Below are 12326 nucleotides of genomic sequence, written 5' to 3' on the forward strand. Positions count from 1 at the left end.
TTTCTCAGGCCTGATCTCCCCGGGAGCCCGCCCTTTCCAGCACAGGGCTGCACTGACCCCTGTCATTGTTTCAGGCTTAAGTCAGGCAGAGGAGGCAGATAGCCAAGGAATTTTCAGAGACTTCTCTTGAACTTAGGGGAGTCAGGCTTCATCAAAGCTGAGGGGCGAGGGTCCATCACCCCCTTTCTCCATAGCCCCCCAAGTTCCTTCCCTGGGGCTGGTGATCATGCCTGTCTTAGGTGGTTCCCCCTTGGGGAATCTTACCCGTCATTGGCTAACTGATCAAGCACTGGGGGCCAGTTATGGAAAAAGGAGCGGAAGCGGTGCTCCTGCCAGGGAGATAAGCTTTGTCTCCTTAGTGGCTTATGGTCCAAAGGTCGCGCACTCAGCCTTAGCCATGAGGGCATTACAACTCCGGAAACCAGGCAGGGCAGTTCCCAACAATTTCCTAGTAGTTCTCTAAGAAGATATCTCTTGGTTATCTTTGGGATCATGCAGGAAAGCAGATTCTCCACCTTTCTTTCTCTATCCTTATCTATTTTATGTTTATTTGGTAGGTAGTTCTAAAACCATTCTACCCTTTACCCACCTGCTTCACTACTTCACCTGCTTCCTGTTCGATTTGCAGTATCACTGGCATTTTGAAGTGCTCGAACAGTGTCCTGATTTTTCCTAATTTCCGTTATTGGACCACCCTCACTTAAATCTGTCCCTGCCATTACAGTACAGATACGGGGCTGGGAGAATGAGGCCAAACGGAAATACAGTGCCATTCTCTAGATAGTTGACCTTTGAACAGCGTGGAGGTGAGGGGCACCAACCCTGTACGGTTGAAAATCTGCATATACTTTAATTTGGCCCTCTGTATCCATGGATTTGAAAGTATTATTTTTGGTCATGGTTTGCTGAATCTGTGTAAGTGAAACCCAGGAATATGAAGGGCCAACACTGTGTTTATTGAACCCTGTGTATTTCGTGGACACGCGTTAGACCTGTGCAGTTCAAACCTGTGTCATGCCAGGGTCGGCTGTATGTGTGTGGTCATTTGAAATAGGTGTAAGAGACACCAAGATTATGAAATTGTGTGTATTAATCTCTTAAAGTGTATGTTCTGGGAGAAAATGACATACCTGCATTCTGTTCGATAGACATGGTTTCATTACAGGGTTATAAGTGAAAGTGGAGAGAAGGAGCAAACAAAATTCAGAGAGAAGGTAACATTAGACTGTGAGTAGAAGGAAAAACTAAAACTGAACTCTACTTGGAAAACAATTGCTTAGTTTATAAAACTGAGTATTGGCATCTACAAGAAAGATATTTATGTTTCTCGTTGTGTCAGGTTAAGGGAGAAGACTCACTCCCTGTGGCCATTTCTGCTGGATGACCGAGAGAAGTACTCAAACCCTCTCTACAGTCCCACATCTCCGAGATTTGCTGTTTTGGAGCCAAATACAGTATCTTTCAATTTTAAGTAAGTTGCCATCTTTGAACGTTTATGTTCTGTTTTTTCTCACATTTATTTATTGACATTTTTCTGTTTTTCATCATAAAGGTTTTGGAGAAGCATGTACCACCAGTTTGACCGAACATTGCATCCCAGGGAGTCAGTGTGTAACATAATCACAAAAATGAACGCGCAAAATAAGCAGTTAGAGAAAGACATTAAAGACTTAGAATCTGTAAGTATTCAGAATTATCTAACATAATATATTGGGAATATTAAATTAGTTTACTTTCTTGTGTTCCTAGTGTAAGTTAGTATATGGGGGGGACCCAAAAAACCAAAATTTATTTATACAAAGTTGTGTATTTATTCATACGTGTTTACGCTCCTGTCACCTTCAAAGTACTCTCCATTCGATGCAATACACCTATCGAGACTTTTCTCCCACTGCTCAAAACAAGGTTTGAACTTGTCAATTTTGATGCATTTTAGTGCTTCTGCCGTTTTTTGTTTCACGTCTTCTCCATTGGCACAATGTTTCCCTTTGAGGACTTTTTTCATGGGGGAAACAAAAAAGTCTCTCAGGGTGAGATCTGGTGAATAGGGAGTGTGGGCATGGGGGTCATGCCATTGTTGGTCAAAAACTGCTGAACACTCAGTGAGACTTGGGCAGGTGTGCTTGTAAATCACCCATCATGAAATGGGCAAACGTGTTGAAAGAGGCTTAAAAAAAAATTGACTGAAGCCAAACACAGCTCTCACAACACCACCAATGCTGGTTCATTGATACAGATGGGCTCCTAGAACTCACCCGGTGGGGGAAGCCTGTACTACAAGGAGCCTGCCCTTCAGTAGATAATTCTGGTTTTGGGGGGTCCCCCCTCATATAGAAACCTCATACGGGCACATGGTTGCTTGAAAGTCAGATCTCTGCTTTGAGTAGGTTAGTTTGAATCACTTTCTCTGAATTTTAAAATAAATTGAAATATCTGAAGTATATAGAAAGCTAGAGATATAAAATAATAAATATTAGGGCCAGGTCGTTCATGTTTTTATTTTAAGAAATGAAACGTGATATATTTGAAGATGCTTATATTTTTCCTCAGGCTTCCCCCACCTACTCTCACTTAATTTTTTTTTTTAAGATTTTATTTATTTATCTTTAGAGGGGTAGGGAAGGAGAGAGGGAGAGAAACATCAATGTATGGTTGCCTTTCATGGGTCCCCTGCTGGGAACTGGCCTGCAACCCAGGCATGTGCCCTGACTGGGAATCGAACCGCGATTGTCTGGTTCGCAGGCCCATGCTCAATCCACTGAGCTACACCAGCCAGGGCTACTCTCACTTAATTTGGTGTTAATTATTGTGAACATTTCTATTATGTAAGTTTGTATCCACAACAATTAATAATATAGTTTTGTGTGATTTATAAAGTACCAAAGAATATAATTTTTGTATGAAGTATAAAGGGCAAAAAGAACATGAATCTGCATGTACCCTTCATTCAGCTAGGAAACTACATGTAGTACTTATTTACTTTTTAAAGATTTTATTTACCTGGCTGGTGTAGCTCAGGGGATTGAGTGCAGGCCTGCAGACCAGAGGGTCGTGGTTCGATTCCCAGTCAGGGCACATGCCTGGGTTGCAGGCCGGTTCCCTGCAGGCCAGTTCCCAGCAGGGGACACACTAGGGGCAACCATACATTGATGTTTCTCTCCCTCTCTCCTTCCCTTCCCCTCTAAAGATAAATAATAAATAAATAATAAAATAATAAATAGTTTATTCTAAAATAATAATACATTAATAAAATCTTTTAAAATAAAAATAATAAAGATTTTATTTACTTTTATTTTTGGAGAGGGGAAGGGAGGAAGAAAGAGAGGGAGAGAAACATCAGCATGTGGTTGTGTCTCGCGTGTTCCCCAACGGGGACCTTGCCTGCAACCCAGGCATTTGTCCCAACTGGAAATCGAACTGGTGACCCTTTGGTTCCCAAGCCAGCACTCAGTCTGCTGAGCCACACCATCCAGGGATGGAAAGTGCATTTTAAAAAAATATATAGAAATAAATTTACTGTTGTGCTTTATTTTTCTCAACATTGTTTTGAAATTTATCCATGTTAATATGTCTGTTTTAATACATTTCTTTTTATAATAACTACTGTATAATATTATCTTGTATGAGTAGATCACAGTCTGTCCATTCAGCTGCTGAACATTTAAAGTGTTTTTAGTTTCGACTTTCTATGATAGTAAGTGAGGTTGAATGGCTTTCATATGTTTGTTGGCCATTTGGTTTTTTCTTTTCTGTGAGCATCTTATTCAAATCTCTGCTTATTTTTCTGTTAGCATATCTGCCCTTTTCTTAGTGATTTGAAGAATTCTTTATATACCGGGCACTGATTCTTTTTCAGTTAGTATATATATCACAAATGGCTTTGTCCAGTCTGTTCTTTTCCTTTCCACTTTATTTATGGTATGTTTTGTATAGATACTTTAAATTTTAATGTAGCTAATTTTTCAAGATTCAATTTTGTGCCGTACCTAAAGAAAACATTTTACAGAAGTATGTTTTCTTTCATCTACATATTCGAACATGTACTATATGCAATTGGTCATTTTTTTCAAATTTGTATTTGTTCTAGAAAATCAGTAAACACAAAAATGAGGAAACTGATGGAGTTTTCACCAAGGAATTGTTACATTCAGTTCGTCCCGAGTCACCTACCCTCAAAACCTCGCTGTGTTTTAAGGAGCAAACTGTGCTGCCTGTGAATGATACTCTTCGAACTATAGAGGGCAGCAACCCTGCGGACAACCGTTACAGTGAATACTCCGAGGAGTTTTCCAAATCCAAACCTGCTGTGGTCAGCTTAGAGTACGGCGTGGCACGAATGACTTGTTAGACTCGTAGTGTTTTCTGGACTAACTGTAGTGCAGGAAATGGTTTATTGTGAGGGTGATCTGTGTGCATGACCAAAAGGAATTTGTCTAATAATTCTCTTAGAGTCTAACAGTAGGTTAATAGTTGAAAGAAGGATAATGACTGCTCTTGTGAGAGAACCAAGTCAGTGTAACTGCATTTCTAACAAGGAATGACTTTCAGTTAAGAAACAAGTGATACTGGCAAATGTACTCAAAACACAATTTGCATTGTATACTAGCAAATTGACATTTCTGTATGTTTTATATGTTAATTATAGCCAAACAGGAATGGCCTTACATAAGTATAATTTAATCACCAGTAAACAAAACTCAACAAGGCAATCCCTTAATAGATATGGCAAGTTCTTTCGATTATGTAACCACGTAACTATGAATATTTACATATTTTACTTGTTAGTGATGTTTAACATCGAAGTGCCATGAAAAATATTTCTAATAAAGACTTTAAAATCTCAGTTTATTCTTTACTCTTAGGTTTTGTAGCCTAGAGCAGGGTTTTCTGTTTGGTTTTCCTTGGTCGGCCTAGTTCTGTCTGTGTGGATCGCGCTCTCGTCACTGCAGGCTTCGCGTGTGACGGTGCTCCGGTGCGGAGGCGCACTGTTAAGTCCGTATGTAGCTCATCTCACTGCCACACTCAGAAGTAGTGCAACTGCAGTTTTTATTCTGATTACAGTTTGCTTAGTACTACATTTGATGGCTTACTATTTATAACATAGGTTATTGATTTTTTTTAATATTAAGGACATTTGACTGCCTTTTATGTATAGATTACTGCACTGTTGATTCTTATTTTGTGGTTGGCTTTATTCCTTTGATAATTATGTAATTAAAAGAAATCTAAAGTTCTAAAACTGTTCTTAGAACATGAATAATACATATGTATTTTTAAACTGTTTTATCTCTCAATGAGTTACTATTCTTTCTAGACTATTTCACTTTCAGTTTACCCAAACATTTTTGGGTAAGAACAAAAATGAAATACAGGTAGATATATTTGCTTGGTTATCTGAATCTTAAGGCACTCATTTCTATATGGAGTATTATTTTCTGCTAATATATAAGAAAAGAAGGAAAATGAAGGATAGCCTAATACAAAGTGAATGTTTAACAAACCAACTTAAATGCTGGGAAGAGTTTCATTTTGCCATGTAACTTATTCTGTGTACTGACACATATCTTTAAATTACAAGAGAAAAAGCATCTGTATTGTAGCCAATGGCCTGGCCTGCTGGGCTGGGGCAGCCCGCATTCACACAGGACCTGGGTGCCTGAGGTCAGGACTACCGGAGCCAGCTGGCTTTAAAATTGAAATTTTAAGTGATATAATTAAAGTGTACCAGGCATAATTAAAGGGTACAAGGAGATTGCAAAGGACCCCTCATGCTTCTCTTTATTATGCCTATATCTGTTACTAGTTTTAGACATATATTTTTTCAAGTGGGAAAAGAACTTTATTGTATGACAGCTTATCTAATCCGGTTTAGTTTTCCAGTGCCTTTCTATAACAGATTATGTTGATTGGAAAAATACTCCTTTTCAAAGAGCAATAGAAATGTACTCTGTATAAAACATTATTTGTGGTATTGAAGCACTGGGACAGGAAGCTTAACCTTTGTGACCACAGCGGGAAAGTGTTTGTGCTTTGTTACTGGGTTCCAGCACTGACTGTGGCTTTCAGATCTTCCGTGGAAGATTTCTTATAGTCAGCTCTTTGGTTTGTCATCTTCTAATCTTCAGTTGAGGCACATATGTGTGTGTTTATCTGCTCTCATGTGGACTGAAAAATCAGTTAACACCCTAAGTGACCCATAGGGTATGTGTTGGCAAAAAGCAGATTGTGTGTCTCATAAAATTGGATTTATGTTCAACGTGTTTGGGAATATATAGCATGTAAATTATTTCATATATTATTTAAAGGTAATTAAATGTTCATGTTTTACTTCAAATGTTTTGCTTTGGGAAAAAAAATTGGATCAAGTTATAGTCGTTTTTTTCCATCACTTAGGCAGATGGACCTGCAACCTACACTAATTGTAACAATGTCAAGTTTAAGCAGTTTATCTGCCAAAAGACAGGTTTTGGTAATTAATAACCATTATGTACAAAAAATAATTTCCAAAATATTTAAACTAGGAATAGTGGACTAAAAGGTTCAGCAGATATAGCTGATCATGTCATTAAATTTTTCCTTTGTGCTCGTCACTTCCTGTTATAATCAGTAACAATTTGCTCTTACCAACTTGTTAATGGAAGGAGGCATCCAATGAGTATGTACATTCAAGGTGAAACGTCTCTTCAAAGACAGATCTGGATTTAAACATGAGGAGGAAAATGATTGGCAGAGAAGAATGAGTATTCATTTTATTTGGGGGTGTTTTGAGCAGGTTAGTGAGGCTAGAAATAGCTCGGGGAGTCTTGACTAAATAAAGAAGAAAAGAAGCTCTCCCCAAATCTCTTTATTTGGTGGGGTAGCAGGACAGGATGGTAGTATCAGGATAGACTCTTTATTTTTTAAATTTTAGATTTTAGAGCACCGATTTAGAGCAGTTTTGGATTCACAGCAAAATTGAAAGTGCAGAGATTTCCCATATACCTCTACATTCATAGCTTTCTCCATTATCAACACCCCCCACCACAGTGGTACATTTGTTACAATTGGTGAGCCTACATTGATGTGCAGAGTCACCCAGAGTCCACAGTTTAGGTTTCTCTTTAGGTATATATTCCGTAGGTTTAGACAAATGTATAATGACCTTTAAGAGTACCATGGAGAGTATTTTCACTTCCCTAAAAATCTAATGTGCTCTCATTCCTCTTCCTCCCCTCAACTCCTGGCAACCACTGATCTTCTTACTGTCTGTATAGTTTTACCATTTCCAGAATGTCATATGGTTGGAATCATATGAAGGGGGACCACAAAAAACCCCAGAATTTATTTATAAAAAGTTGTGTATTTATTTTTACATGTTTGAACTTTAGTCACCTTCAAAGTACTCTCCATTTGATGCAGTGCACCTATCGAGATATTTTTTTCCCATGGCTCAAAACAGGTTTTGAACTTGTCCATTTTGATGCCTTTTAGTAACTTCTACGATTTTTTGTTTCACCTCTTCCACATCAGCAAAATGTTTCCCTTTGAGGACTTTCTTCATCCAGGGAAACAAAGTTGTATTGGGTGAGATCAGTGACTAGGGAGGGTGGGGCACAGGGGTCATGCCACTTTTGGTCAGAAACTGCTGAACACTCAGCATGGTGTGGACAGATGCACTTGTAAATCACCCATCAGGAAATGGGCAAATCTATTGAAAGAGTCTTCAAAAATAATTCACTGAAGCTGAACACAGCCTCTCACAACGATGCCAGCCAGTACACTGGTACAGATGGGTTCCTAGAACACACCCAGCAAGGGAAGCCTGTGCTACAAGTGGCCTGTCCTCCAGAATATAATTCTGTGGGGTTTTTTGCTCCCCCCTTGTACAGTATATAGCTTTTCAGATTAGCTTTTTTTCACTTAGTAATATGCATTTAAGTTTCCTTGTGTTTTATCATGGCTTGATGGCTCTTTTTTTTGTTGTTAGCATTGCACAATCTTCCATTTTCTGATGTACCAGAGATTATTTGTGCATTCACCCACTGAAGGACATCTTGGTTTTTTCCAAGTTGTAGCAGTTATGAATAAAGCTGCCATAAACATCCATGTGCAGGTTTTTGTGTGGACAGAAGTTTTCAGCCCCTTTGGGTAAATATCAAGGAGCATGATGCTGGATTGTATGGTAACAGTATGTTTCAATTTTGTAAGAGGCCACTAAACTGTCCTCCATAGTAGCTGCACCATTTGCATCCCCAGCAGCGTGAATAGAGTTCTGCTGCTCCACATCCTCACCAGTGTTTGGTGTGGTCAGTGTTCTGGATCTTGTCCGTTCAAATAGGTGTGTAACTAGCCTAGCCTTTTTTGACTTTTTTTTTTTCAGAAAGTCTACTTTAAAATACTAAAAAAACTTCCAGCTGGCATTCTAAGTTGGATAAGATGCTGATTGTCTGCAAAACGATTAGAGCAGTTGCAGACTTTTATCAATGACTGATCCATTTTCATTACCCAAGTTTTGGCTATTTCGTTGGCTTTTCCATGTAGTAGTCCAGTTGGCATTAGCATGTCTCAATTGATTAAAATAAAATGTGGAACCTATATTTTAAAATATACAACTAAACCTTAGGAATCTCTATCTACAAAAAGACAGCTTGTAATAAAAATCAATTGATTATTTAAAAAAAATGTATACTATTGTACTTGTTGCCTTGTAAGAAAATAAACACTAATTTCTGCCATTTTATAAACTGCTACTCTCGTTATTTCTAGGCAAATAAAATATCCTTTTGTACAGCAAATTTATAAAATAGTGGAATTATAATAAAGCAACTTTCAGAAACTAGCTACTTAGTAGTAGACTCTTTAAGCCTTGTCTTTGAGTTTCTGGTTCAGCAAGTATGGGTTAGGACTCTGGAGTTAAAGGCATTTGCCTAGGTAGCAATTAAGTGTTTGCATTAAATAGTATTTTTGGAGATTGATACAAAATGGTATGGGAATCACACTCAGAAACATTGCCCTAAACCACCATTATCATTAAGAATCTCTCTTGCTCTTAAAGGAAACAGAATTACTCTAGAACAAAGCAATAGATTGGGGAGCATAAGACTTCTGAAACTTGCTAAACAAGTGAGAGGGAGAAATAATCCTTTGTTCCAAGCCACTGAGAATTTGGGCTCTTTGTTACTGCAGCATAACCTGTCTATCCTGAATGACTAGCTCACCTGAGGCATTAATACTTCTCCAATTTCAACTAAAGTCCAGTCCCTTATTGTCTCAAATGGCCTTTGACTTGTATTTTTGCATTCCTTTCCAGTTTGGATTCATGCATTGCATTGGATCACAGCTCTTTTGTCATCTTGAACAGTCCCCTCATCTTTACCTGTTTGCCTTGACTGTTTGAACCAGACCAGTTGTACAGCATTATCCCACTTTCTGCATTCATCTGATTATTATCTCATTTCTCTATTTTACCTCCTAAAAGTAGGCACTAGATGAGGTTCAGATTAAGCAGTTTGGGAAACATGCTGTGTACTTCATATAGAGTTACTTAGAAGGGTGTGATGTCAAGCTTTTTTTCTGCTGTTCGATGCCAGATTTGATCACTTGGTTGATCTCTCCAATGTAAAGGTACATTTTTCCTCCTTTGCACTTAGCAAATTCTCTGCAGGATGGTATTTTGTCATCAACATGAATACCCCATTCCCTAACTACCCATCCACTGATGATATATACCTGAATCAGTTTTTCAACTGGGTGTTCCAAAATGGTGATTTCTCTACTTTTGTCTTCCTTTTTACATTTATTAGCTTGCATTCTTTAAAGAAGTGCTTTTACTCATCAACTGGGAAAATTTCTCTGAAAATAGGCAGGGCAAATTCTTAATTCTTCCCCTTTAGTGACTAATTTTCAGAGTAAGGAGTTGTGAAGTAGTCACCTCTCTCTTTTCCAGGAATGTGGAGTTTTTATAATTGATTATAGTAAATGGTGGGGTTTGGGAGGGTTTTTTGTTGTTTGTTTTTTTCTTAAGTTTTTCCAAACCTAGCTGGGGAAGGGGGGGGCTTTAAGTTCCTTCCATATCCTTTTGACACGCACCTTACAGTTTTGAGCTTGCTTTTGATTTCTGACACAAGGAACTGCTGTAGGCTCATCTTGTACATTACATACCCCAGTTTTGGAATTAGCCATTTCTCCAAGGAACTTTTGTTTCTGTTACTGAGGAATAATATTTAGAAACCAGACTCTAGACATTAGATGTGCTCATTGCTACCAAAATGTGATTGCTTCTAGACCCTTTCAGTGAGCAGAGCTAGGAAGTATATTTTTAAGACTCAGGAGACTCAACAATATTAACTCAAAATAGTACCATAGTGTTTTCTTTTTTATGTGTATCTCTTTTTCTCTTACACTGAAAATCCTGGTTCCTTTTTTAAATTATTGATTTTAGAGAGAGAGCGGGATGAAGACAGAAACAGAGAAAGGAAGAGAGATAGAAAAACATCGATTTGTTGTTTGACCTATCTATGCACTTATTTGTTGAATACATCTTGTGTGTGCCCTGACCGGGGATTGAACCCACAACCTTAAATTAGGGAAATCCCTCTAACCAACTAAGCTACCTGTCCAGGGCAGAAAATCCTGGTTTCTAATAACATAACTATATTAATGTTTTCTCTTTATTGTACAATGTGCAAAATTTACTTTAAAAATTACAACCAATGTTACTACTAATAGAAATACTGAGTAAAACTTGGGATTTCTTAGCTGTTCTCATTCTTATGCATATCCTACCAAAGGTATAAGAGTACTGTATTCAAATTACTTGAAATAATTTTTTTGCTTACAATACTAATTTCATATATAGCTAATATACATTGCTTTCAATTTTAGGATTTGCTTACATATTTCCTTGTGATTTAGTGGATTTTTAAATAGGTAGAACAGTTACTTAGTTCAAAATTCAACTTCTGGAAACAGGTATATGCAGAAGCCTTGCTTTGATTCCTTTCGTTTTCATGCTTCGTAGCCATTTGTATGAGTTTTACATAGTATACACATATACACAGTATACACAGTATATGAGAATATAGTAGTATTCACATTAGTATACACATAGACATATATTTTTTAACCCTCACCTGAGATATATTTATTTGATACTTCAGAGAGGAAAGGAGAGAGAAAGAGATGCGAGAGAGAAACACTGATCAGTTGCCTCCTGTATGCATCTTGACTGTGGATCAAATCCACAACCCAGGTATGGTCCATGACAGGAGAATTGAACCTGCAGCCTTTTGGTGCACCAGACAGTGCTCCAACCAAATTAGCCACCTGGCCAGGGCTTTATACATATATGTATTTATTTCTTTTTTTTTTTTTAAAGATTTTATTTATTCATCTTTAGAGGGGAAGGGAAGGAGAGAGGGAGAGAAACATCAATGTATGGTTGCCTTTTGTGTGTCCCCTGCTGGGAACTGGCCTGCAGGGAACCAGTCTGCAACCCAGGCATGTGCCCTGACTGGGAATCGAACCGCGATTGTCTGGTTCGCAGGCCCGCGCTCAATCCACTAAGCTACACCAGCCAGGGCCCATATATGTATTTCTTTTTCGTTGAACAAAAGATATGCTGTGTATACTGTTCTATATCTTTTTTTTTTTTCACTTACCAGTGAATTTTGGTGATTATATCGGCACAGATAAAGCTTGCTTATTCCTTGTTAATGGCTCTTGAGACTCCATTGCGCAGATTTTATTAAACTAGTTAACTACTTTCCTATTTTTAAACTTTTTATTATGCAAATATCCAAATGTTTAAAAGTGAGAATAGTGTAATGATCCTTCGTATATTCACCTAGAGTCAATTATTATTAATGATACTTTGCTAATTACATTTAATTGATACTCCCCTTTTTTGTTGTTGGGATATACTCATATAAAAACATATTTCAGCCATGTCATTTTATCTGAATAGTTCAAAATGTGTGTAAATATGTAAGTTACTAATGCTTCATATAAAGTGCCTAGTTTATTTTACCTCATTACGTTTGTACTTTTTGGGTTGTCAGCTATTGACTCCCACCTGTTACTTACATACCAATTAATGAGTTTATTCTACTTTTTCCTTTCTGTCTCTCTTCTCCTCCCTTTTCTCAGCTGGGTTATTTCTATTTTGTCAGAGTGTGTAACATTACCAAACTACTCTTCTACCCTTATCCCCAGCTTTGATGTACTCTTGAGTATATCACTAAATCCCCTTGATGCTCAACACCAGTGTTTTGCCAAAGTTTCCCAGTGGGTCTTATTCCCTGGAATATTCCTCAGAAGGGCTTGTAGATATGATCTGTCCTTAGTCC

The 12326-nt window shown here is 37.8% G+C and overlaps 1 protein-coding gene across 1 annotated transcript in view; it reads left to right on the forward strand.

Annotated features, from left to right (window-relative positions):
- The window catches only part of MTMR6 (myotubularin related protein 6), a 41619-nt gene extending 34724 nt beyond the window's left edge, over positions 1–6895 (forward strand). The window contains exons 12-14 of the mRNA XM_037137161.2: positions 1340–1471; positions 1553–1679; positions 4088–6895. Coding sequence (XP_036993056.1) covers positions 1340–1471; positions 1553–1679; positions 4088–4348 — 520 coding nt within the window. The 3' untranslated portion in view covers positions 4349–6895. The remainder of the gene's footprint in view (positions 1–1339; positions 1472–1552; positions 1680–4087) is intronic.
- The last annotated feature ends 5431 nt before the right edge of the window (positions 6896–12326 follow it).

This window comes from Artibeus jamaicensis, unplaced genomic scaffold (genome assembly GCF_021234435.1).
Source record: "Artibeus jamaicensis isolate MK-2021 breed Jamaican fruit bat unplaced genomic scaffold, CSHL_Jam_final contig_793, whole genome shotgun sequence".
Classification (NCBI taxonomy): domain Eukaryota; kingdom Metazoa; phylum Chordata; class Mammalia; order Chiroptera; family Phyllostomidae; genus Artibeus; species Artibeus jamaicensis.